Genomic DNA, 22678 nt, shown 5'->3' with positions numbered 1-22678 from the left:
CTAACATTTATTAATTCCATGAAGCATATTTAATTTGAATAATGCAGTGTAGCATCACTTAACTCTGCCTTCTTGTGGTGAGTCGTGGGTAATATCAACCCTTTGAGTATCCATGGATCTGCACTTCGAATTTTCCCCAGAAACAGTAGACCATCCAGACACTTTCAGAATACTAATTTCAGCATATTGTGATTTGGGTCATAATAATTCTAATATTGAATACTATTTAGAGAGATACATTTTGGGACTCAGGGCTAGTGTAGTGGTCAGGTGTTTAATCAGGGTTGGAGCTAAACTCTGCAGTGGATTTCATGTATATTCCAAGTCTCAACTCATGATAATTTATTATTTCTTCACACATTTATTATTCATTAAAACAGCTCTGGCATTCTGGATTTTCCCTTTTGTATTCCATGAAATTAAATCATACTGTAAATTATATATATTACAATATATATATATTACAAGTTATGTGCCAACTACTGTATTTAACTATTTGTATAAAGGTTATCACAGTAGACTTTTGTACCTTTTGCACTATAATACTTCTCTTCCATAATCCATAGATTCTAAAACTAATCCATAGACAAAGGTTTAAAGCTTCTTTATTGGTTGTATTTTGTGTTTGTTTTTTATTATGTTTACATGTTTATTTTATTGGGTAATGACAGAGGATTGGTGGATCATCAGTTCAATCAGGTCTGCGACTCTTTGGGATTTCAATAAGCCAGTCCTCTTTTGACCAGAGTCAAGACAACCTGCCTGACATTGCTGTTGGGTCAATGGGAGCAGTTCTGCTTCTCAGGTTAGTTTTTGCAATTGCAAATGGAGACTCACACATACAGAAACACATGCAGCCGATATATTTGTTTGTGTGTATGTGATTTATAGCAGTTGTTTTCAAACTTGCTTCTGGGGACCCACTGTTCTGCATGTCTCCCTTATCTAACGCACCTTCTCAAATCATCAGGGGGCCTTATTTATTAAACTTTGCATAAATGTCATCATTGAAGTGTGTCCACGCACAAAAGGAAGATTTTGCGTAAACCAGAACCTGCTCAAAATTCCCTTTATAAATCCTGGTCAAGGAAATACTCTAAGTATATGTGTATCTCCACCCAATCTCCTACTCGGTATAACCATATGGAGCTTACAATGCCTAGTTTAACTATGCATAAAGTCATCTTCATATCATTGCCATATGCATATTTGCATTCCTTTGACGATATGAGACATGTGGAAGATTTGAGCCAATGGACTGCTCCACTACCGCATCATGGATATAGTGGATTTACTAATGTGCAGAAAATTAATTAAATGAATAAATAGATAAATGTACCAATAAACAAACAAATTAATCAGTAAATGCATGAATAAATGAAAGAGACAGAAATAAAATATAATACAAAAAAATTATGTTCTCTCCATCAGTGCGCTAGTGATGCGTGTGAGACACCATGGTGTTTAGGACACTTGTCAGGGTGTCAAACTTCCGTGTCAAAGTCAGCATAATCACTTGTTAGAACCTTTCCCGGAGCAGACTTGGATAGGAAATGCTGCAAGTCTAAATTGATCGTTATAACCTTTATTGCTTCATTTCTGCATTTATGTATGTATTTATTAATTTCTTTATTCGTGCACTTTATTTATACACTTTAGAATATGCTCTAATATAATTTATGGCCACGGTGGCTGATGTTATTGATATAAGGATGGATGAGATATGTTGTGTTAACATGTTGTGAGAACAATTACATATGGGTATTTGAAAAGTCACACTTAACATATGTTCATTAATTCATGTAACTGGTTTCATTTTTTAATCATATTTACTAACGTCTTAAAACACTAATAAGTTTAGTAACATGTCATTGTCCTTCTGGCCTTGTTCATCAAAACAACTTGAAAAGAAATGTGTCCAAGTCTCCTAGATCAGCATGATTACACTACAATCTAGTCCCTCTGTCTGGGTTGGAATATTCTGTCAAATAAGAAAATGAACAAGGACTGTAAAAAGACTGGTGACTGCATTCTTGTACCTTAGATTTGATGACCTTCCATGAACCAGGGAGCAGCTGTACTGCAATTGTGTCATGATTCCGCTATCATGTCATGTTAATTCTTGGTCTTGCAGCGGAGTCATGGCATAGCCTTAGGTTTTGTGTGAGAAAGACATGGCTTTGTTGTGATTCTGACTGCCATGTGCTTTCTCGTGTCTCGTCAGTGTTTCCCGCCATCTCGTTTCCTCGTTAACCTTCCCTGAGTGTTTCAGTACCCGCACCTGACCCTTGTCTATAATCCTGTGTTTGTTTCCCTTTAAAGCCTCCTCTTGTCTATTGTCCTGTGCTCGTTCGTTGTACTGGTATGCCTTGCTACTTCATGCTTTATGCTATGCCATGTCTGAGTTGTTAGTCTAGTCAGTGTGAGTGTTTTGCTGGTCTAGGTGTTTTTGTAGTTGTAATTCTTGTCAAGTGTTTAGTCTGTAGTTAGTTCAGTTTAGTGTGTACCCTGTTGTCACCCCCTCGTGGGTTTTTGTTTTGTTTCTGTTCTCTGTATATATTAAAGTCCTTGTTAACCCCTTCATCCCCGTCTCGCTGCCTGCAATTGGGTTCTCTCTCTAACACGTCCGTGACAAATTGAGCTTTGGAAGAAATATGAAAAGACCAAATATTTAGTTGCGTTGTTTATGTCTGTCTGAAAACCACTGTTTTATATGTATGATTCAGGTCCAGACCCATCATGCTGTTAAAAACAAAAGTAACTTACAACCCATCAAAAATCTTAACAAGTGAAACGGATTGCATAAAACCGATGAAAAACACCCTAAAAGTTTGCTTCACCATGAGTGGATACAAACATGACATGTCAGGTATGATATAAAATGATTAAACACTAGTTTGTAATTTTTGTTGGTCTGAAATCTTTCACATACAAACACATGTACTACTGAAATAAAATGTTTTTGTTATTTACAATTTGATTTATGCAATGTTTTCACAATTTTCTTTTCAAAATGTCTGCTAAGTGAATAAATGTGTATTTTCTAGATTTATCTGCAAATATTAAATACACAGTAACACTGGATTCCAAGCATCTGAAAAATCGAGCTTCCTTCTCGAATAAAAATCGTATCTTCAATAATGAGATAACCCTTAAATTGCAAGGAGGAGGTGTGGGTTGCAAGGAACATGATTTCTTTATTGAGGTAAGTTGTAATATATTTCACTGTAATATGTATTGACTGGCAGTTGTAATTAAACGTTAAGTGAATTTACCGTGTGAAATAACCAGAAAAATCAAACCTTATGTGTTATATTAATAACATATTTGTTATTTAGGGCTGTCCGGAAGATGCTCTAAATCCATTGTCGAATCAATTAAGTTTCACATTTGAGGGACTTCCATCTAGCAGCATACAAGGTCTAAAGCCAATACTCCTGCCTGAGAATAAGAACACCACAGAACACAATGTAAGTAACAAAAATATTTTTGTTTAGGTTAAACAAAAGCTATGAACAGTATTTAGTTCTAAACTTTCAAAATTACAAGGCACAAAAGGGCACAGTATGTGCGATAATATCAGAATCCTTTCGATATATTTGACATTGCTGCTGGAGTCTTATTCATTACTAAATCTCCTCTATTTCCACAGCAGTAATTAGTCTCTGTCAGAATAAAAGAAAACACCTGCAACATAAAGACAAAAAAAAATCCTAAAAGCAAAAATGCAATAACCATGTAACTACTTTGTATTACAGCTAGACTTTGAAATAAACTGTGGACGTGATAACATCTGTATTGATGATCTCAAAATGGATTTTAATTTCACTGGGTAAGCAAAAAAGAATCTATAAACTAAAAGTGCGCTCATGAGGGTAATTTATTTTAAATCTCTGTTTGATTTATCTCCCCCAGATCCACAAACATAGTGGTCGGGATAATGCAGGAGATTAATGTGACAGTGTTTGTAGTGAACCGAGGAGAGAACTCATACAATACTGACTTTATCCTTGAGTACCCCTTAGGACTTTCCTATAGGAAAATCACATCTAAACAGGTGAGACAAGCACATTTGAATCCAATTTCTGTCACAGTTGGTCTCCGTTCTGTTTTGGTTTAGTTCTCTGTTCCCAGATTGCCTGTGTTCCCTGATTTCCATCGTTGTTAACTAGTCCCACACAAACCTAATATCAGCTTGTACAGTGCATCATGCCTGATAACATTGACATGTTGGAGAACATTTACTTCTGTATTTGCCAACATCCTGATGTAGTATACACTCACTGTAGTACAATTCAGTAAGGAGGTAAATACATTAGTAGGGTGGAAAATAAGGAATTCCCGTCAAGAAGGGGTAATACCTATATGTGTCAAATGAAGAGCTCGAAACAGGACCAGGCTTAGAGGGGTGGGAATGTTGGGGCCCACCTACTGTTTAAATAAAATCAAAGTAGTTATGTAAGCCCTGACACAACAGATATAGTTACAGTATTGTTTTGTGTATATTATTGTATTACACAAATTATGTTATAGTTTATATTATACAGTTAAATGCTTGTGCTTGTGTGGGTGAAAAGTTTGTTATCTAACTCTGCCTTGGTATATATTTAATTCTTGTTGAATGAAAACGTCGGTTTCGTATGTAACCTCGGTTCCCTGATGGAGGGAACGAAACGTTGTGTCGACAGAATGGGGTTTAAAATCATCTCTGATTGTACTTAAGTACAATAAAAAAGTTGTTCTTTATTATTGCAAGTTTGCAATGATGAAGGAGAAATTTATGCTGGCAGATGCAGGTTAACCTGGGCAAGATCGGAGCACCAAGCACCCTTTGTTTGTACCGTTCTCCAATAGGTGTCACTGCAGCACTGCAGTTATGGGCACCGGCGGCGCCAGGGGGATCTCAAGACCCCCATCCCCCTTCCTGATTAAAAAAGATTTAATATATATTAAAATATATATATCCGGGATAAAGATTTAAAAATGGTTCTCTTCAAACTACGCAGAACAATAATAATTAATAATTTATTCGACATAACCAAAATATAAACATAAGAATCACTGCAACGCCCCATGAACGTTGCTGCCGCTGCGCCTTGCGTCATTGTGTTCAAGGCGCTGTCGCGAGCCCGCAAGAGCTGCTACGCACTTTATATCTTGAAGCTAAAAATGGATCGCTTCGTCATACCTAAAAAAAAATTGAGCAGACGGAAATAGGAGTGAAAATATACCCGTTGCAGTGGAGGGCGAGCACTGCTTGATCCTAGGATGAGGAGGTGGGACCGGAGTAACTCGCAGCCCCCGAGGCGGAGGAGACAGGTGAGCAGATGGAAAGAAATGGCACCTCATCATGCGCTACAGCGGGCACGGATTGTGGGAATCCTGACGGCGGACAGGATCTAACGGGGGACTTAATCCATGGCCCAAAAAAGACAGCCTCAACTAAAATCATACCCGCGTCAATCTTTTGGATTGTAAATATGTTTTCTGTCATGGGTGTGGCTATGGCAATTAAAGACCGAGCATATTGTTTGCAAACTACACTTGATTAATTAATTAAAAACAAAGTAGTTGATATGCTGTGTTGTTTGTTTTTAACTAGCATTAATATGCAGTTCCCCTTCAGTCGGTCTCTCGACGTTGTGAGAGACTGACTGGGGTTTGATATTGAGAACCTACCTTCTCCGAGATAATTAATTATAAAACGCCAATGGGCTTGGCGAATGGCACGCGCACGCCAGTCTCCGCCCCGTGCATACGGGTATAAAGGAAGATGGCGGCGGTCATTTACTCATCCTTTGTTCTTCGGAACCTGTGTGTTTGCTGATGCTACACGCGATACTCGACTTCTCCTTTCGGTGGACTTCCCCTGGGCATTTCGGCAGAAGGCTACAGACCTTAAGAGGTAAGTCCCTCCGGCTACGAGCATGTCTCGTAGCTGTATCCTTGGGTGCGACAGACTCATCCCGGAGTCTGACGGCCATGATTCCTGTGTCACTTGCTTGGGGCTCAAGCATGCTGAGGCAGGTTTCACTGATGCGGTATGTCCCGTGTGTGCGGACATAGCAATCAGGGTGTTGCGGTCACGGTGGCTATGTGCTTTTGAGCGCTGCCACCACCCCGTCTGTTTCCCAGGCGTGTTCAGCTGCCGTTCGGCGAGGTTGACCGCTTTGGCGAGCGGCGGGGGTGATTTAGGGACGCCGATAGATGTTGCTCCGTCAGTTTCACGCTCGCGGACCATCTATACCCCTTCACGCTCACCTGGTTCGTCCCCTACGAGCGGCAGACGGCCGTCTCATAGTGGTAAGACTTCGCACACGGATGATGACGCTATCTCTGTCGCTGCGTCGGACAGCTGCCTGCTGGCATCGGATGCGGAAGACTCCTCTGATCTCCTGTCGTCAGGCAGTCGAGCTCCGGAGGAGACTGACGCTGAGATGTCGGCCATGCTTTCCCGGGCAGCCGCGTGCATCGGGTTGCAGGGTGTAACAACATCCTCCCCGGAACGCTCGCGGCTAGATGCGCGGTTTCGGGGGCGTGGTCAAAAGCCACGCCCCGCTCCGTTACCATTCTTCCCGGAGGTGCATGACGAGCTCGCCAAGTCCTGGAATGCGCCCCTTTCGGCGCGTTTCAGGCCGGAGGGCTCGGTGGCTGTGACTTCCCTGGTTGGTGGGGCGGCTAGAGGCTATGTTGACGTCCCCCGCGTGGAGCGTGCAGTCGCGGGCCACTTGTGCCCGCAGAGAGCTGCCACTTGGGGGGCTCGACCTAGACTCCCGTCCAGAGCATGTAAGCTCTCTTCGACACTCGTGTCGAAGGCTTGCAGTGCTGCTGGACGAACCGCCTCCGCTCTCCACGCCATGGCGGTCCTCCGGGTTTTTCAGGCGAAAGTCCTGAAGGATTTGGACGGCGGGAAGTCCGACCCAACTTGTATGAGTGAGCTGCGTACTGCCACAGACTTCGCGCTAAGAGCGACGAAGGCCACGGCACGTGCCCTGGGTCGGTCGATGTCCACAATGGTGGTCCAAGAGAGGCATCTGTGGCTTAGTCTTGCGCAGGTGAGTGGCGCCCAGAACGCCCGTTCTGGATGCGCCCATCTCGCAAGCAGGGCTGCTTGGTGATACCGTGGAGGACGGTCGTTCTCCGCGGTCTGGAAGCAGACTGAGGCAATCGAACAGATCCTGCCACGCCGCAACGTGCCCGCCAACAGGTCGGCATGGTCTCGGGCACAGCCTTTTTCCCAGCAGCCCTGCCCTCCCGCGGCGGATGCTGCCTGCCGCGTTCCATCGAGTCTGGGCCCTTTTCAGGGTCCGGCGCCCACTTACTCTCAAAGAGACAAATCTCCCCTGGGTTTTCCTCCACAACACTCTCGTCCAGACGGTGTATTGGATGGATCGGGCCGCCGACCGCAATCTCCCCCGGACATTGCGTCAGGCCGCCTGAAGCAGGTAAACATACAGAGCCGTCAACCTCCCGGGGGGTCCCCCCTGTGCGAGGTGACCGTACTGTCAGCCACCGAACCAGCCTTCCCCGGCACGGTGAAGCAGATTGTCCCTCTGGTCCCGTTGTCGCGGTTCTTGGGCGCTTGGTAGCGCACCAGCCCGTCACACTGGATAGAGAGGACAGTCCGTCTCGGTCTGGCGAAGGGTGCGGTCGAACCCGTCCCTATAACCGAGATGTCGTCCGGGTTTTACAGCCCGTACTTCATCGTGCCCAAAAAGGGCGGGGGGCTGCGGCCCAATTTGGATCTGCGTCGCCTGAACAAGCACCTGCACAGGCTGCCGTTCAGAATGCTGACGCAGAGACGCATCCTGGGCTTGGTACGTCACCAGGATTGGTTCGTGGCAATCGACCTGAAGGACGCGTACTTTCACGTCTCTATTCTCCTCCGACACCGGCCGTTCCTACGGTTCGCGTTCGAGGGAAGGGCGTATCAGTACAGGGTCCTGCCATTCGGTCTGGCCCTGTCTCCACAGGTTTTTTCCAAACTAGTGGAGGCTGCCTTAGCTCCTGTCAGGGAGCAAGGCGTGCGAGTGCTAAACTATCTCGACGACTGGCTTATCTTGGCACACTCGCGAGATGTGTTGTGCACGCACAGGGACCTTGTGCTTCGACACCTAGACCGTCTAGGCCTCCGGGTCAACCAGGAGAAGAGCAAGCTCTCCCCCGCACAGAGCATCTCTTACTTCGGTATGGAACTAGACTCTGTCCGTATGTCAGCACGTCTCACCAACGAGCATGCACAGTCAGTGCTGCGCTGTCTGAGGTTGATCAGTCAGAATCCCTTGACGCCGCTGAATAATTTTCAGAGGCTCCTGGGGCACATGGTGTCCTCGACGGGGGTAATCCCTCTCGGGTTGATGCACATGCGGCCGCTTCAGCACTGGCTACAGAGTCGGGTTCCCTGGACGACGTGGCACGCCGGCACCAGGCGGATTACGGTAACGCCTCAGTGCCTTCGCACTCTCTTACCCTGGTCAGACTTGACCTTTCTCCGAGCGGGGGTTCCGTGGTAACGGCAGACGCCTCCCTGCAAGGGTGGGGTGCGGTGTGCAAGTGGGCACGCAGTATCGGGTCGGTGGACGGGTCCCCGACTGCGTTGGCATATCAACTGCCTAGAGTTGCTGGCAGTCCTTCTGGCACTGAGGAGGCTCCAGCCCCTCGTGCAGGACAAACACGTGATAGTCCGGGTGGACAGCACGACTGCCGTGGCGTACATCAATCGCAAGGCGGCCTACGCTCACCGCAGTTATCACAACTCGCCCGACGCCTCCTCCTTTGGAGTCAGCAGGTGAAATCCCTGCGGGCCACGTTTCTTCCGGGCAACCTGAACCAGACAGCCGATGCGTTCTCTCGACAGTGTACTCCCCGCGGAGAGTGGCGACTCCATCCCCGTGCAGCCCGGCTCATGTGGGAAGCGGTTCGGCAGGCACAGGTGGACCTGTTGCCTCCCCGGACTCCACCCATTACCCGCAATGGTATCCCCAGACCGAGGGTCCCCTCGGCACGGATGCCCTAGCACACAGCTGGCCGCGGGACAGGCGGAAGTACGCCTTCCCCCCCAGTGAGCCTCCTTGCACAGGTCCTGTGCAAGGTCAGGGAAAAGGGGCATCAGGTTCTGGTGAGTGGCGCCATACTGCCCCAACCAGACCTGGCTCTTGGATCTGGTAGATCTGACGACGGCCCCCCCTGGCCCATTCGCCTGACGAAGGACCTTCCGTTGCAGGGGAAGGGCACGTTGTGGCACCCCAACGCAGGCCTCTGGAACCTCCATGCCTGGCCCCTGGACGGGACGAGGGCTTGCCCGTTAGCGGTCCGGGAGACTGTCTTACAGGCTAGAGCCCCGCCTCTAGGCGGTCATACGCTTATAAGTGGCGCCAATTTGACTTGGTGTTCTCCCCGGGAGGAGAACCCGCGGAGTTGCCTGATCAGATCAGTGCTGACCCGCAGGTAAGTATCCCCGTCAGCACAACCTGGTCACCAGGTTCCTTAGGAGCGCGAGAAGGGTGTATCCACCTTGGCCGCGCTCCGTACCCTCTTGGGACCCTAATGTGGTCCTACAGGGCCTTGGTACGGCCCTGGTGAGCCCCTAAGAATTGCCAATCTTCCTCAGTTGGATGAAAGATGCACTCTTTGTGGCGCTCACCTCCTTCAAGAGGGTGGGGGACCTACAGGCATTCTCTGTGTCCCAAAGGTGCCTGGAACTCGGGATCGGTATTTCTCACGTGGTCCTGAGATCCTGTCCCGACGACGTGCCCAAGCTTCCCACTACTCCCTTCCGGGACCAGGTGGTGAACCTGCAGGCGCTCCCCTCCGGAGAGGAAGACCCAACCTTTTTATGTGTTGTGTCCAGTACGCGCGCTGCGCCTCGGTCTGGGCCGCACACAGAGCCGCAGAAGCTCTGAGCAGCTCTTTGTCTGTTCTGGGAGACAGCACCCGGGGGGGGCTGTCTCCAAACAGAGGTGGCGCACTGGGTACCAATCCCAGGATCGCCGTGCTCGCTGGCAGTGAGAGCCCACTCCACTCGTGGGCACTGGCAGGGCGCCTCTCTGGCAGACATTGTAGAACAGCGGGTGAAGTATAGGCATTCCATCCATCACTAAGCATTGCACTTGGTAACAGACTGAGCGGAGCCGTCTGTTAGAACCAGGTCCGTTATAGGTAGAGTCATCCCTGCTCAGGCAGACCCCTGTATTAGGACTAGTGCCCCATACGTAGTGACTCCCCTCTGGGTCGTCCCGTGTGTTGAATTCCTCACTCAGGATTTCCCGATTGGTGAATCTGTGACCTCCCCGCCGGTGGTAATCCCACCTGGATTGTCCCCCTATTCGGGCTAACACCTTTCCGCATGTTGTTCTCCCCGCCGGGGAGATCATGTTATGTCTCCACATGTAACCTCCCCTCCGGGTAGGATGTGGCCTCCGTAACACACTCTTCTAAGAGGAGAGCAGTGTTTCCCCAGTGTTCGGCTCCAGACAGCTCCTCGCTACTAGAGGCGTACGCCACTGTCCGTGAGGCCGTCAGTAGAGGCTTCTCAGTATGACCAATACTATATGACTGGAAGATTACGTCTCGCGGTAGCACTCTTGTGACTCGCTAGCCCAGTCAGGGCCGCTCCGCTAGAGGTCGTGATATCGGTGCAAGCGCTGTGGCGTTTAAGATTGATCCCCAGTCAGTCTCTCACAACGTCGAGAGACCGACTGAAGGGGAACGTCTCGGTTACGTCTGTAACCTCCGTTCCCTGATGGAGGGAACGAGACGTTGTGACTTCATGCCACAACGCTGCACCGAATCACTGCAGTGAACGGGAGTGCCCTCTCAGGTTCCTCAGTACAAAGGGTGAGTGAATGACCGCCGCCATCTTCCTTTATACCTGTATGCACGGGGCGGAGACTGGCGTGCGCGTGCCATTCGCCAAGCCCATTGGCGTTTTATAATTAATTATCTCGGAGAAGGTAGGTTCTCAAGATCAAACCCCAGTCAGTCTCTCACAATGTCTCGTTCCCTCCATCAGGGAACGGAGGTTACAGACGTAACCGAGACGTTATTAGCCGTGTCCACTGTATTTTTAGTTGGTTTTCATGAGACCCCCCTTGAAATGACCAGGACCCCCATTCAAAATTGTCTGGGGCCGCCACTGGTTATGGGCCCAGATATTCGCAAAAAAAGGTGCTTTTACACATGATTTTGTGTGCAATAGACAGTGTTGTGGAACACAAAATGGAGGATAGACTGATTGTTGAGACCTGAGTGGGCAAGAGAACTGGGAAACATGGACAGTTCTAATGGAACATTTGATAAAAAAAATAATTCAGATGTGAAATAATGGAAGGAGAAAGCATAAGTGAACATATCAGGGAAAAAACTCACCAGTTTGAAGTGATGTGTGATGTGATAAAAAGGAGGATCAAATTGTAACCCTGCTAGGTAGCTCGTCATTAAGATATGCTACAATTGTATCTGCTCTGGAAAAAGTTGGACAATTTAACACTGATGTTTTTCAGCAAGCATTAAGAATGAAAACGAGTGCCTGCTGATGGTAACAGTAGGGCTGCTGAAGCATCAGCAATGTCAACACAAGTTCACTGTGATTGGCAAGGCATTTACAATGCAATGAGAGCAGACAGATCCAGCTCATGGAGATGTTACAAGCGTGGGAAAGAAGGACATATTAAGCATGACTATCCAAGCAAGACAGAAAGAAATAAAACCCACAAAGTGAAAAAAGTTAAATTCATCGGAGAGTGGTTGTGTCACAAGAGGCAAACCAGGATCAAATGACACGACAGGTTGAGTGGTTAATCGACTCTGGAGCCTCAAAGAACATGAGTTCACATGGATAAACTCTCCAGGACTATCAACAGTTTTCACAAACACAATCTGTGAAACTTTGTGACGGCAGAGTTGTTGAAGCTCTTGGACTTGGTAACGTTAAACTGATAAGGACCTTTGAAGTCAGTGATATCAAAATATTCACAATGTGTGATGTGCTGTTTGTTCCCAAGTCAGGGAATTTCTTTTCAGTTGGAGCTGCTGTTAAAAGAGAAAATACAGTAAAATTCAAGAAGTCTCACTATTTTATCCGAAGAAGGAAAACTCATAATGGGAAGACAAAGATCTGATCGGTTGATTTAGCTGAATGTCAAAGGGAGTTCTCTCGTCAGTCACTGTGTAAGAAGTGTGGTAGAATCACCCAGCGTGTGGCACCAGCGACTGGGACACACTTTCCTGCAGAAAAAGATGTTCCCTTCTGTGAAGCCTGTGTTGAAGGCAAGCTGTCCCGAAAGACTTACAAGCCAGTGTGAGAAATGCGTTCCAAACGCGAACTGCAGTTGGTCCATAGTGTCTATGGTCCAACGCAGACTGAATTTATTGATGGATCAAAGTACTTTGTGAAATTTATCGATGACGAGGTATATTTTATGAAACAGAAAACGTCTCGGTTACTTTCGTAACCTCGGTTCCCTGAGAAGCGGGAACGAGACATTGCGGAGACCGCATATGAAACTCCTCCTCTTTTTCACTTTTCCTGAAGTCCTATAGGATAACGCCAGTTAAAAAACTGGCCAATTGTCGCAAGACATGCACAGTATGCAAATACTGACGAATCTAGACAGTATAAATACAGTGCATGAGACGACAATACCTCAGAATCTACGATAGAACGCTTGACCAGAGATAAGCAGCGAACACGGCGTTCTCCGCAATGTCTCGTTCCCGCTTCTCAGGGAACCGAGGTTACGAAAGTAACCGAGACGTTCCCTTTCGAGAGCGGTCACTTCGACATTGCGGAGACCGCATATGGAACGGTAGTACAATCCCGCCGTGAGAGCTAGCAAAAACAGCCCGATAACTGGGATAACACGTACACAGTATGCGGAGCAGACAAACCAACCATTCGCGAGGTTGCCCCAAGCGTTAACCGCTGATTGGCTGAAACCGGCCTATGAGCTGCTAGATCACTGAGCACGCCAATGAACTGCTAGATTGGTCTTTTGTCGAATTTGCATATCCAAACCCAACGAATGCAGCGGGCTGCGCTGAACAGGGCAGACACCACAGCAGTAGAACCAGCACGGAAACCCGGGCGATATAATAGCGAATATAAGTACACCAAGCACAGTGTAAACAGCAATGCGGCAACAACTGTGTAGCACAATACATTACAAGGTAGAAGATAAGCTTAATCAGCACTCACCGAGAGGACTTGAGAAGCCAACGAGGACACATCCAATCTGTAGAACCTGGCGAAAGTATTCTGAGAAGACCAGCCAGCTGCACAGCATATGTCCTGAATAGATGTGCCCCTAGACCAGGCCCACGAAGAGGCGATAGCCCTAGTCGAATGAGCTCTGATACCGAAGGGGCAGTTCTGACCCTGGCTTTCGTACGCCAAGGTAATAGCGTCCACTACCCAGTGAGAGAGCCTCTGTTTTGAGACAGCCCGGCCTTTAGTACCCCCACCAAAACAAATAAAGAGCTGCTCCGACTGCCGAAACCCGGCCGTGCGATCTATGTAAGCCCGCAATACCCTTACCGGGCATACCGCTCTCTGAGCGTCAGCATCCTGTGGGTCTGACGACTCGGAAGACAAGGCGGGCAAGGAAATGACCTGAGCTCTAAAAGGGGTAGACATGGACTTCGGCACATAACCCGATTTTGGCCGGAGAGTGACGCTGCAGTCGCCTGGCCCAAAACGAATGAAATCAGCGCCGACTGAGAGCGCTTGCAAATCCCCTATGCGCTTAGCCGAAGCAAGGGCGAGAAGGAGAACGGTTTTTAGAGTGAGCTCTCTTACCGAAGCCGCGTCCAAAGGCTCAAAGGGGGGAGAAGAGAGAGCCTTCAACACCAGTGCTAAGTCCCAAGGTGGCACCGAAGGGGTTCGCGGGGGGAAAAGTCTCCTCGCTCCTCTGAGGAATCTGACCACCAGCATGTGCCTACCAATCGATTGCCCATCAACCGGGGAACGAAACGAGGCGATGGCCGCTACGTAAACCTTCAGCGTTGACGGGAGGCCGCCGCTGTCCAGCCTGTGCTGCAGGAAAGACAAAATATCAGACACGGGGCAAGACGCCGGGTCGATATTGTTGCTGCTGCACCATTTAGCAAACACCCCCCATTTTAGAGCGTATAAACGTCTGGTAGACGGCGCGCGAGACTCCGAAATAGTATCCAGCACACGCTGAGGGAGTGCAGTTAGAATCCCCGAAGCGGCCAGGCATGAAGGTTCCACAACTCCGGGCTGGGGTGCCAAATCGTGCCGTTCACTTGGGACAACAGGTCTCTCCTGAGGGGAATCCGCCACGGCGGTGCCGTCAACAACTCCCTCAGGTCCGGGAACCATGGTTGATTCGGCCAGAACGGAGCGACGAGAATCACCGACGCCGTCTCCTCTCTGACTTTGCACAGCACTAGGGGTAAAATCTTCACCGGAGGAAACGCGTAAAGCCGAACGGCCGGCCAACGCCCCGTCAGCGCGTCGCTCCCCATAGGGGAGTGGATCAGCGAGAAATACAACGGGCAGTGTGCGTTCTCGCTTGTCGCGAATAGATCCACCTCCGCTTTCCCGAAGCGTTCCCAAATTAACAGGACTGTGTCGGGATGAAGCCTCCATTCCCCGTGCTGAAGACCCTCCCTCGAAAGCATGTCCGCTCCGCGGTTCAGATGACCGGGGATATGCGCTGCTCTGATAGAGAGTATATGCCGATCCGCCCACAGTAGGAGATCCGCCGCCTGTTTGAAAAGAGCTCCGGAACGGATCCCTCCCTGGCGATTTATGTACGAAACCACGGACATGTTGTCGGTGCGAATCAGAACATGTTTCTGCTCCAGCCTCGACTGGAAAGTATGAAGAGCTAGAGACACCGCCTTTAGTTCCAAGCGATTTATGTGCCATTTCCTCAGAGACTGTGACCAAAGGCCGGATGCCGGCATGCCCTCGCACACCGCGCCCCATCCCGAGGACGATGCATCCGTCGTAACGACTGTGCGTCTCGTCACCAGCCCCAGGGGAACTCCCCGACTGAACATGCTCGGGTCGCGCCATGGACTCAGGGCGTCGAGGCAGCGGCGTGTAACCGGGACTCGCGCCTGGCCCGAGGACCAAGCTCTCCATGGAACCCGAGCCTTCAGCCAGAACTGAAGCGGTCGCATGTGCAGAAGACCTAGGTGGCAGACCGCCGACGCCGATGCCATGAGACCCAAAAGCCTCTGGAACTCCCTCAGGGGAACAGACCGGCCCAGCCTGAGCAAATGTAGAGCTGAAGAGATGGACTCCGTCCTCTCTAGGGAGAGACGAGCGCGCATCTCCACTGAGTCGAAACATACCCCCAGATACGTTATAGACTGACTCGGCGTGAGTTTGCTCTTCTGCATGTTCACGCGCAGCCCCAGGGATGCCAAGTGACCAAGCAGCATCTGCGTGTGACCGATTAGCGCCTTCCGAGAGTGGGCTAAAATCAGCCAATCGTCCAGATAATTGAGAATGCGCATTCCGCTCGCTCTGAGAGGGGAAAGCGCCGCGTCCACGCACTTCGAGAATGTGCGCGGAGCTAATGCCAGCCCGAATGGGAGGACGGCAAATTGGTACGCTGAATCCTCGAATGCGAATCGCAGGAACCTTCGGTGGCGCTTGTTTATCTGAACATGGAAGTACGCATCCTTCAGATCTACGGAAACAAACCAGTCCCCGGGACGCACTTGTGCCAGGATCTGTTTTAGAGTTGTCATTCTGAACGCTCGCTTGTGAAGCGCTCGGTTGACGGGTCTCAAGTCCAGAATCGGACGCAGACCACCATCTCTCTTGGGCACTACAAAATACCGGCTGTAAAACCCGCTTTCCCGCTCGTTCGGGGGGACACGCTCGATCGCTCCCTTCGCGAGCAGGCTGCGGATTTCCTGCCTTAGCACAGGTGCGTTTTGCGCTGACGTAAGCGACGGGACCACACCGCTGAAGCGGGGAGGTCTGCGCCTGAACTGCAGGGAGTACCCGTGTTCTATCACGTTTAGCAGCCAAAGAGAGATGCCTGGGATGGCTTTCCACGCGTCCAGAAACAGACATAACGGCCGAATCTGATCGGGGGTTACCGTCATCGGACCGTTTAGGGTAGCGCGCTGGCCCAGCGAGGCTAAATGCACTGGCGGGAAAATATCTCGCGCGTGAGACTCCAGCGGTCCCTCGTCCACGGGAGCGTCCGTGGACGAGGGAATGCTGGTTATAGTTGTGACTAGCTGCGGCTTCGCGCTGCACCGTGGCAGGGCAAGGGACGCAGCATTGTGTGTGTGAGGGGGAAAAAGCTCCTTCTGTGAACAGGTATGTGTTTTTATTGCATTCACACAAACAACACTTACAACATTGCAATAATCGCCCGCAACCGCGGGGGAAAACTGTTGCAAACAGCGGCGCTTTGGGTCCGCCGGCACGCTCACAGACTCTCTCCTCCTCTTCCCAGGTCCGTCAGGACGACGGCTTGGCAGCCGATGACGCTCCGCCGTCGTGGCGTGGACCTCTCTTCGGCCCGTACCTCTTCTTTGCTGGGCCCGCCCATTGTTTAGGACGGACGTCCGGTTCGCGACCTCGACTAGCCGGTGCGGGAGCCGCGTGCTGTTTGGCGGGTCTCTGCGAGGAGTGAGGCGCGGATGAAGAGCGGGCTCTCGGAGACGGTTGGTAAGAGCGTCGAGGCAGCACGTGACTCATGGCCTTGGCGCGCTTTTGCGCCTCACCAAAACGCTCTACTACCGACTCCACGACGTCACCAAAGAGGCCGGAGGGAGTGATCGGCGCGTTGAGCAGGGACTTACGATCGGCGTCCTTTAGATCCGCCAGCGAGATGGGCGGTAAACCTGCACGGCTTCGAGGGCAGGCCTGGGTCCGAGCCCAGCGAGGTGGCGGAAGGGCACAAATGAGCGGCGAGGGTCTCCTCGACGGGTGGCATGCGCACGTAACCGTGGGCCTCGGCCCCGACCACGTGGGCAAACATGGCCGGCGTAGCAGCGTGGACGCGCGCCGACTGAGGTGCTGACCACGTCTTCACCACGTGCTCGTGGACATCTGGGAAGAACGGCGAACTCCTTTTCGACGTGGCCTGGCGGCGACTCGCCTGAAAGTACCAGGAGTCGAGCTTACTCTTCGCCGGCATCTCAGGTGGATCCCAGGTGATGTCGAGCTCGCTTACAGCTTTTTCGAGAACCCTGACGAACTCCTCGTGGAGGTCCGGGGTGCTCTCCGGATCGGGACGATCACGCTCCGATCCTGCCCAGTCCTTGTCCGAAGCTGATATGGACATGGAGTCATCGTCCTCCTCGACGCCGAAGGAAACGGCGTCCGCGATGGAAGGCGGAGGACGAAGGACCTCGTCGACTGGGGAATGAGGTGACGGCAGAGGACGGGGGCCCGGAGCCGGGTCGTCGCCGCCACCTCGTGGAGTGGGTGGACTCACCAGCGGCTCGTTGGCGGCGGTGAGCCTCGACCCTAAGAGTCCACGAGCAATGTTCCTGCGAGTCCTCAAAACACGTGCCGGCAGGTCCGCACAGTGCGCGCAATCGGACTCGCAGAGTGCATCCTCCGCATGGGCAAGGCCCAGGCAGGCAATGCAGTGCTCGTGAGTATCCTGCGGGCCAATGGGGCCCGCGCAGAGACGACAGAAAGAAGCCATCGGATGCGGTGAAAGAAGTATCCAGTTGCGTCTTCAACGATGGCAGCGTGAAAAAGAAGATTCTGAGGTATTGTCGTCTCATGCACTGTATTTATACTGTCTAGATTCGTCAGTATTTGCATACTGTGCATGTCTTGCGACGATTGGCCAGTTTTTTAACTGGCGTTATCCTATAGGACTTCAGGAAAAGTGAAAAAGAGGAGGAGTTTCATATGCGGTCTCCGCAATGTCGAAGTGACCGCTCTCGAAAGGGAACTGAAGTGTTAGGAAAATTCAAGGAATTTGAAAAAACATTCTCCAATGAGTGTGGACAGAAAATAGCAAGACTAAGAACAGACAATGGTGGGCAATTCACATCCAAAGAATTTCAAGAATACTTGAAATCGCAAAGTATCCATCATGAGACAACTTTATCTCACACACCTCAGAAAATTTGTTGTTGCAGAAATCGGACGTTAATTGAAGAACTGTGACCATGCTCTCTCATGCGAAATTTCCGAAGATGTACTGGGCAGAGGCTGTAGCGAATGCAGCTTACATACACAGGTTAACCACATCCACTCTTAAGCATGAAACGCCCTTCCATAGGTGTTACAACAAAAAACACGGTGCATGTGCAAATCATTTAGCAGCTGCAAAAAATTAGCTATTACGTGTTCTGTCCTATCAAATCAAGAGCAAACCTAATTAATAGTTAAATCATGAAGCAGTCCTGAGCTCTCATTTATAAAACTCGTAGGATCCTTGCTAAAAGCGTACATGCGCCCAGAAAAAATTGTGTAGCCTACGCCAAAATCATTCAGACTTGGGTACCAAAATCATTCAGACGTGCGTACGCACACCTGTAAGCACTATTCGCTTTATAAATCACAGATTACATTCAAGTGCACTTATATGAATCAGCCTCATATCCCGCCCTGTACACATCCACTTTAAGGGAGCTTCTCAGTAGAAAAGTATAATCATGTGTTTAAACTTATGGCACACAGAATACACAGATAATAGTGATTATGCATGTTCAGCACGGATATATAAACAGTTGATTTAAGCATCACAATTTCAATTAGTTACACCATTTATTAGCAGAATAACTTTAATGACATGTTCATTTATTTCAGATGCATGCATTGTTGTAGTGACACTGCTGTCATTCGTTTTCTTTCCCAATGGCTTTAAGGGGCAATACATACAGTATCTACCAATATAATAACTTTCCACTATGATCCTTTGTATGGCCTACAAATTATGCAAAGTCAAAGTAATTTTAAAAAGGATGACATTTCTATGAACTGTTGCAGGAATCTGTGACCCTCTTTTGTCAGTATAAAGTAAAATTAATCATTGTTTTATGCACATTGCACGATGTGTGAAACACTGCATTGGTAAATTTGAATTGAATTGAATTTAATCACAATTTAATTGTAACTTAACTGTCAACCATTTCCTAATCAAACATTTTAGCACTAACACATAATTTATCGTTGACCAACAAGACTGTAATCAGAACAAAAATGCTTCAGAAACACTGATTAAATTTCTTACCAAAATATAAACTTGTATAAATAGAATGTCGCACAAAACAGTTACTAATCTGCAGCAGGCATGCATGGGCTCTTGTTAAAAATGTGAAAAGTGACTGATTGGCTTCCAACTTCCAACTAAACCCACTCTCCCATATACAGTAAATAGATTTATAATGAATATAAAGAAGTAATGTATGTTAAATATATGGAAAACTTTCTGTATAAATAGGGCAGAGTGGAGTGTACTTCTCAAGATGGTAAGCCAGGAGGTAGTCTGGGACAAACAATCTGCTACATCAGTAAACCCATTCTTAAGGCCAATGCTGAGGTGAATAAACACACATGTGACACAAACATAAAGTTATATTTTGTATTAAATAGTTACATCTGTGAGTGTGGCTGTCATGGTCACGTCACTTGATTTTTATTATTACGTTTCTATTATTGTTTTTATTTTAGGCTTTGTTTGAGATTACATACAGTATTATTGAAGAAAGTAAATTTGGGCAAAATGTGAAGTTTACTGCTGAAGTCAAAAGGTATGACTTAACCTGTACCCCACTCTTTTGTTACAGTGTTCAATTATTAAGAACATTTACCGTTCACAAAATAAAATGTTTCAGCATGAACACTAGAAATGTATTTATATATGAGAAACTTTGATATTTGCTACTATACACTAACCATTACTCTCCATTCACTTACAGTGGAAATGGTAACCACTCTAAAAACAGCATATTGTTTCAAGAGAAAACTATTGGTGTGAAATATGCCATATATATTGCTTTGATAAGGTAAGTACTCCGCTCCTTTATTGTTTTAATCTTTTTTTGTTTAAAATTTATTTGTACTGCTTTCATTTTTCAGGCATGAAAATTCCACTATCCACATAAACTTTACTGCAGGGAAAAGGGATCTCGAGAAGCCTATCAAGCAGATATTAAAGGTATTGCTTCAACAGCAGTTTTTTATGATAATTGAAAGTTGTCTCATAACAACAGAATCAAACATTTATCCTACATTTCCTAAGCTCTTGTTACACAATTGGTATAGCATTACATTAGCCTCTCAGATCTTGGAAACACACATGAAAATATATACCCTAAATACACTGTTGTTCTTAATAAAAATTATATTTTTTCTTTCAGGTTCAAAATCACCAGAGAGAAGTCAATTTTACGGTTGTCATCAGTGTACCAATGAAACTGGGTGATTTGGCCATCTGGACTAATTCAGACTTTCAAGTAAATACAATTTTCTAACTACTCACCCTATTTAAAAAACATGCTGTAAACACTACTGTACATGTGAGAAGAGAAAGAAAACATTATAATACCTCACCCTTTAACAGTTTCTCATTACTAAATCATCAAGAATCATATACCTATTTTCAGAAAATTATCACATTCTTTGGTGGCTTACAGGAACATTGACACAATGACAGTGAACCTGTCATTATATATATTTTGACCTGAATATACTGAAGCATTATTATTGGCACCAATGCAATGCACTGGCAATATCATTCAGGCACAAAGTTAGTGGCAGGGTCTTTGTGCTACAGTTTATAATACCCTGATTGGACAGTGTTGCCTCTGAATCTTTCTATTATGGTGGCACAGTACCTGTGGATTCTGATCACAGCAATTTGTGCAATGTCTAGTTCCCTTTTCTCAGAGAAACGGCATTGTGTTTATTCACCGGACTGTGACTGTAGTTTATGAGGAGCCGTGTAGGCCTTAATTATTGAAATGACTCTTACAAACACTAGTGAAATAAAAACATTGACCGAACTTCGTGAAATTCATTCATAATGAAATACATCTTACAATAACTAGTGAAATATAAAGCATGGATCGACCTTAGTAAAATTCATTCATATGTATCACTGAAATACCTCTTACAAACACTAATGAAATAAAGCATTGATCGACCTTAGTAAAATTCATTCATGTATCACTGAAATACCTCTTACAAATACCAGTGAAATAAAAACATTGACCTACCTTAGTAAAATGTATTCATATGTATTATTGAAATACTTTTTATAACCACTAGTGAAACAAACACATCGATCTGCAATAGTACAATTCATTCACATGTATTGATGATATACATCTTACAAACTCATCTGAATTCATTCATATGTATTACTGAAACATGTACTTTTGTTAAAAATTTGAATTTTATTTTTCATTTATTATTTGTCTCATGCATCGAAAAGCCCTTGTCTAAGTAACACAGGAATCTGTACAGACGAACTTTAAGATTAATTCATGTTTAAATGTCCAATCATTCAGAAACAGTGGCAATGTTTCCATTCACAGGTTGTTTTGTGGGAAAAAGGACAGCTGTTCAAAGTGTATAACGTTATAGCTGATGGAAATGCCATATGTTGATAAAATTTCTCATATGTCAAAACAATCTTTTTCTGTTTTGTCTTAGCGGATAAAATCCATATTGATTGTCGCAAAACTTAATTGCTGAGAAAAAGGGGCTTTAATGTAATGAATGTAATTAATGTGGTGTCACATGACATAATTTGCCTATGCACTGCTGATTCTCTGCAAATCAAAGGTGCATCGCGTGGAAAATGTCTTGAAAATTTGCAGCTTGACAAATATGAGTGGGCTGCCATTCAGATTAAGGAAGACTTGGAAGTTTCAACTCTGACAAAATTTAAGATAAAAAGAAATACATTAATGCACAAATAAAAGTATTGTCATAGAATCGTGAGTCTGTTTCGATTTCATTATAAGAAGCGGTTCTAGGCTACATGAAACATGAAAATCACAAACATGATAACTGAAAATATAATTTTAGCAAGTCAAATGAAATGAATTAATCAAATTTTATATCAAATAAATTTGTTGGGGAAAAGGTGAGAAAAAGGAGTCAATTCATCACGCAGACGAGTTGTCTGTCATTCTAATTTCAGTTCTGGGTCAGATTTACGTCACTGTGTAATGCCCGCCTACGTTCCAATTGCAACACTGCACGCGTTTGACCAATCACAGCAGACTAGACCATCTGACCAATCAGATCAGAGTAGGCTGACAGAAAGGAGGTTATAAAACAGATGAATCGCAGAAAGAATAATTTGAGAGTCAGTGAAGAAGTAAGTTGTAAAAAGAACAAATGACTCGATTGATCATCAAACTGCGATTGGCTTACTGAATGTAGACTGCAAAAGACTACAATGTGCAGACACTAAATATTCCACTGTATCAGTCTCTTTATAGAATCTATATTTTGCAAACAGGATACATGAGCTGCTCAGCCCCAAGCTATGATGCTTCCAACCCCAAACTTAACTGTTGGTATGGTGTTCTAGGGTTGGTGGGCAGTGTCATTTCTTCTCCAAACATGGTGTGTAGAATTCAATTTTGCTTTCATCTGACCATACTATAGTCTCCCAATAATCCACAGGCTTCTCCAAATGCTATTTCGCAAACTTTAACCGAGCCTCAACATGCTTTTTGTTCAATGGAGTCTTGCGTGGTG

The 22678-nt window shown here is 46.9% G+C and overlaps 1 protein-coding gene across 2 annotated transcripts in view; it reads left to right on the top strand.

Moving 5' to 3' along the window:
- Positions 1–22678, top strand: part of LOC306905653 (integrin alpha-X-like) — a 70137-nt gene that overhangs the window by 35815 nt on the left and 11644 nt on the right. For both annotated transcript variants that reach the window (XM_079476437.1, XM_079476436.1), the window contains exons 15-25: positions 672–805; positions 2727–2869; positions 3048–3205; positions 3339–3470; positions 3759–3832; positions 3916–4057; positions 19404–19502; positions 19634–19713; positions 19882–19968; positions 20042–20120; positions 20323–20418. In XM_079476437.1, the coding sequence (XP_079332563.1) occupies positions 672–805; positions 2727–2869; positions 3048–3205; positions 3339–3470; positions 3759–3832; positions 3916–4057; positions 19404–19502; positions 19634–19713; positions 19882–19968; positions 20042–20120; positions 20323–20418 (1224 nt within the window). The remainder of the gene's footprint in view (positions 1–671; positions 806–2726; positions 2870–3047; positions 3206–3338; positions 3471–3758; positions 3833–3915; positions 4058–19403; positions 19503–19633; positions 19714–19881; positions 19969–20041; positions 20121–20322; positions 20419–22678) is intronic.

The sequence above is a fragment of the Barbatula barbatula genome, assembly GCF_947034865.1.
Source record: "Barbatula barbatula genome assembly, chromosome: 16".
Taxonomy (NCBI): domain Eukaryota; kingdom Metazoa; phylum Chordata; class Actinopteri; order Cypriniformes; family Nemacheilidae; genus Barbatula; species Barbatula barbatula.
This window is presented reverse-complemented; position numbering and strand designations above follow the sequence as displayed.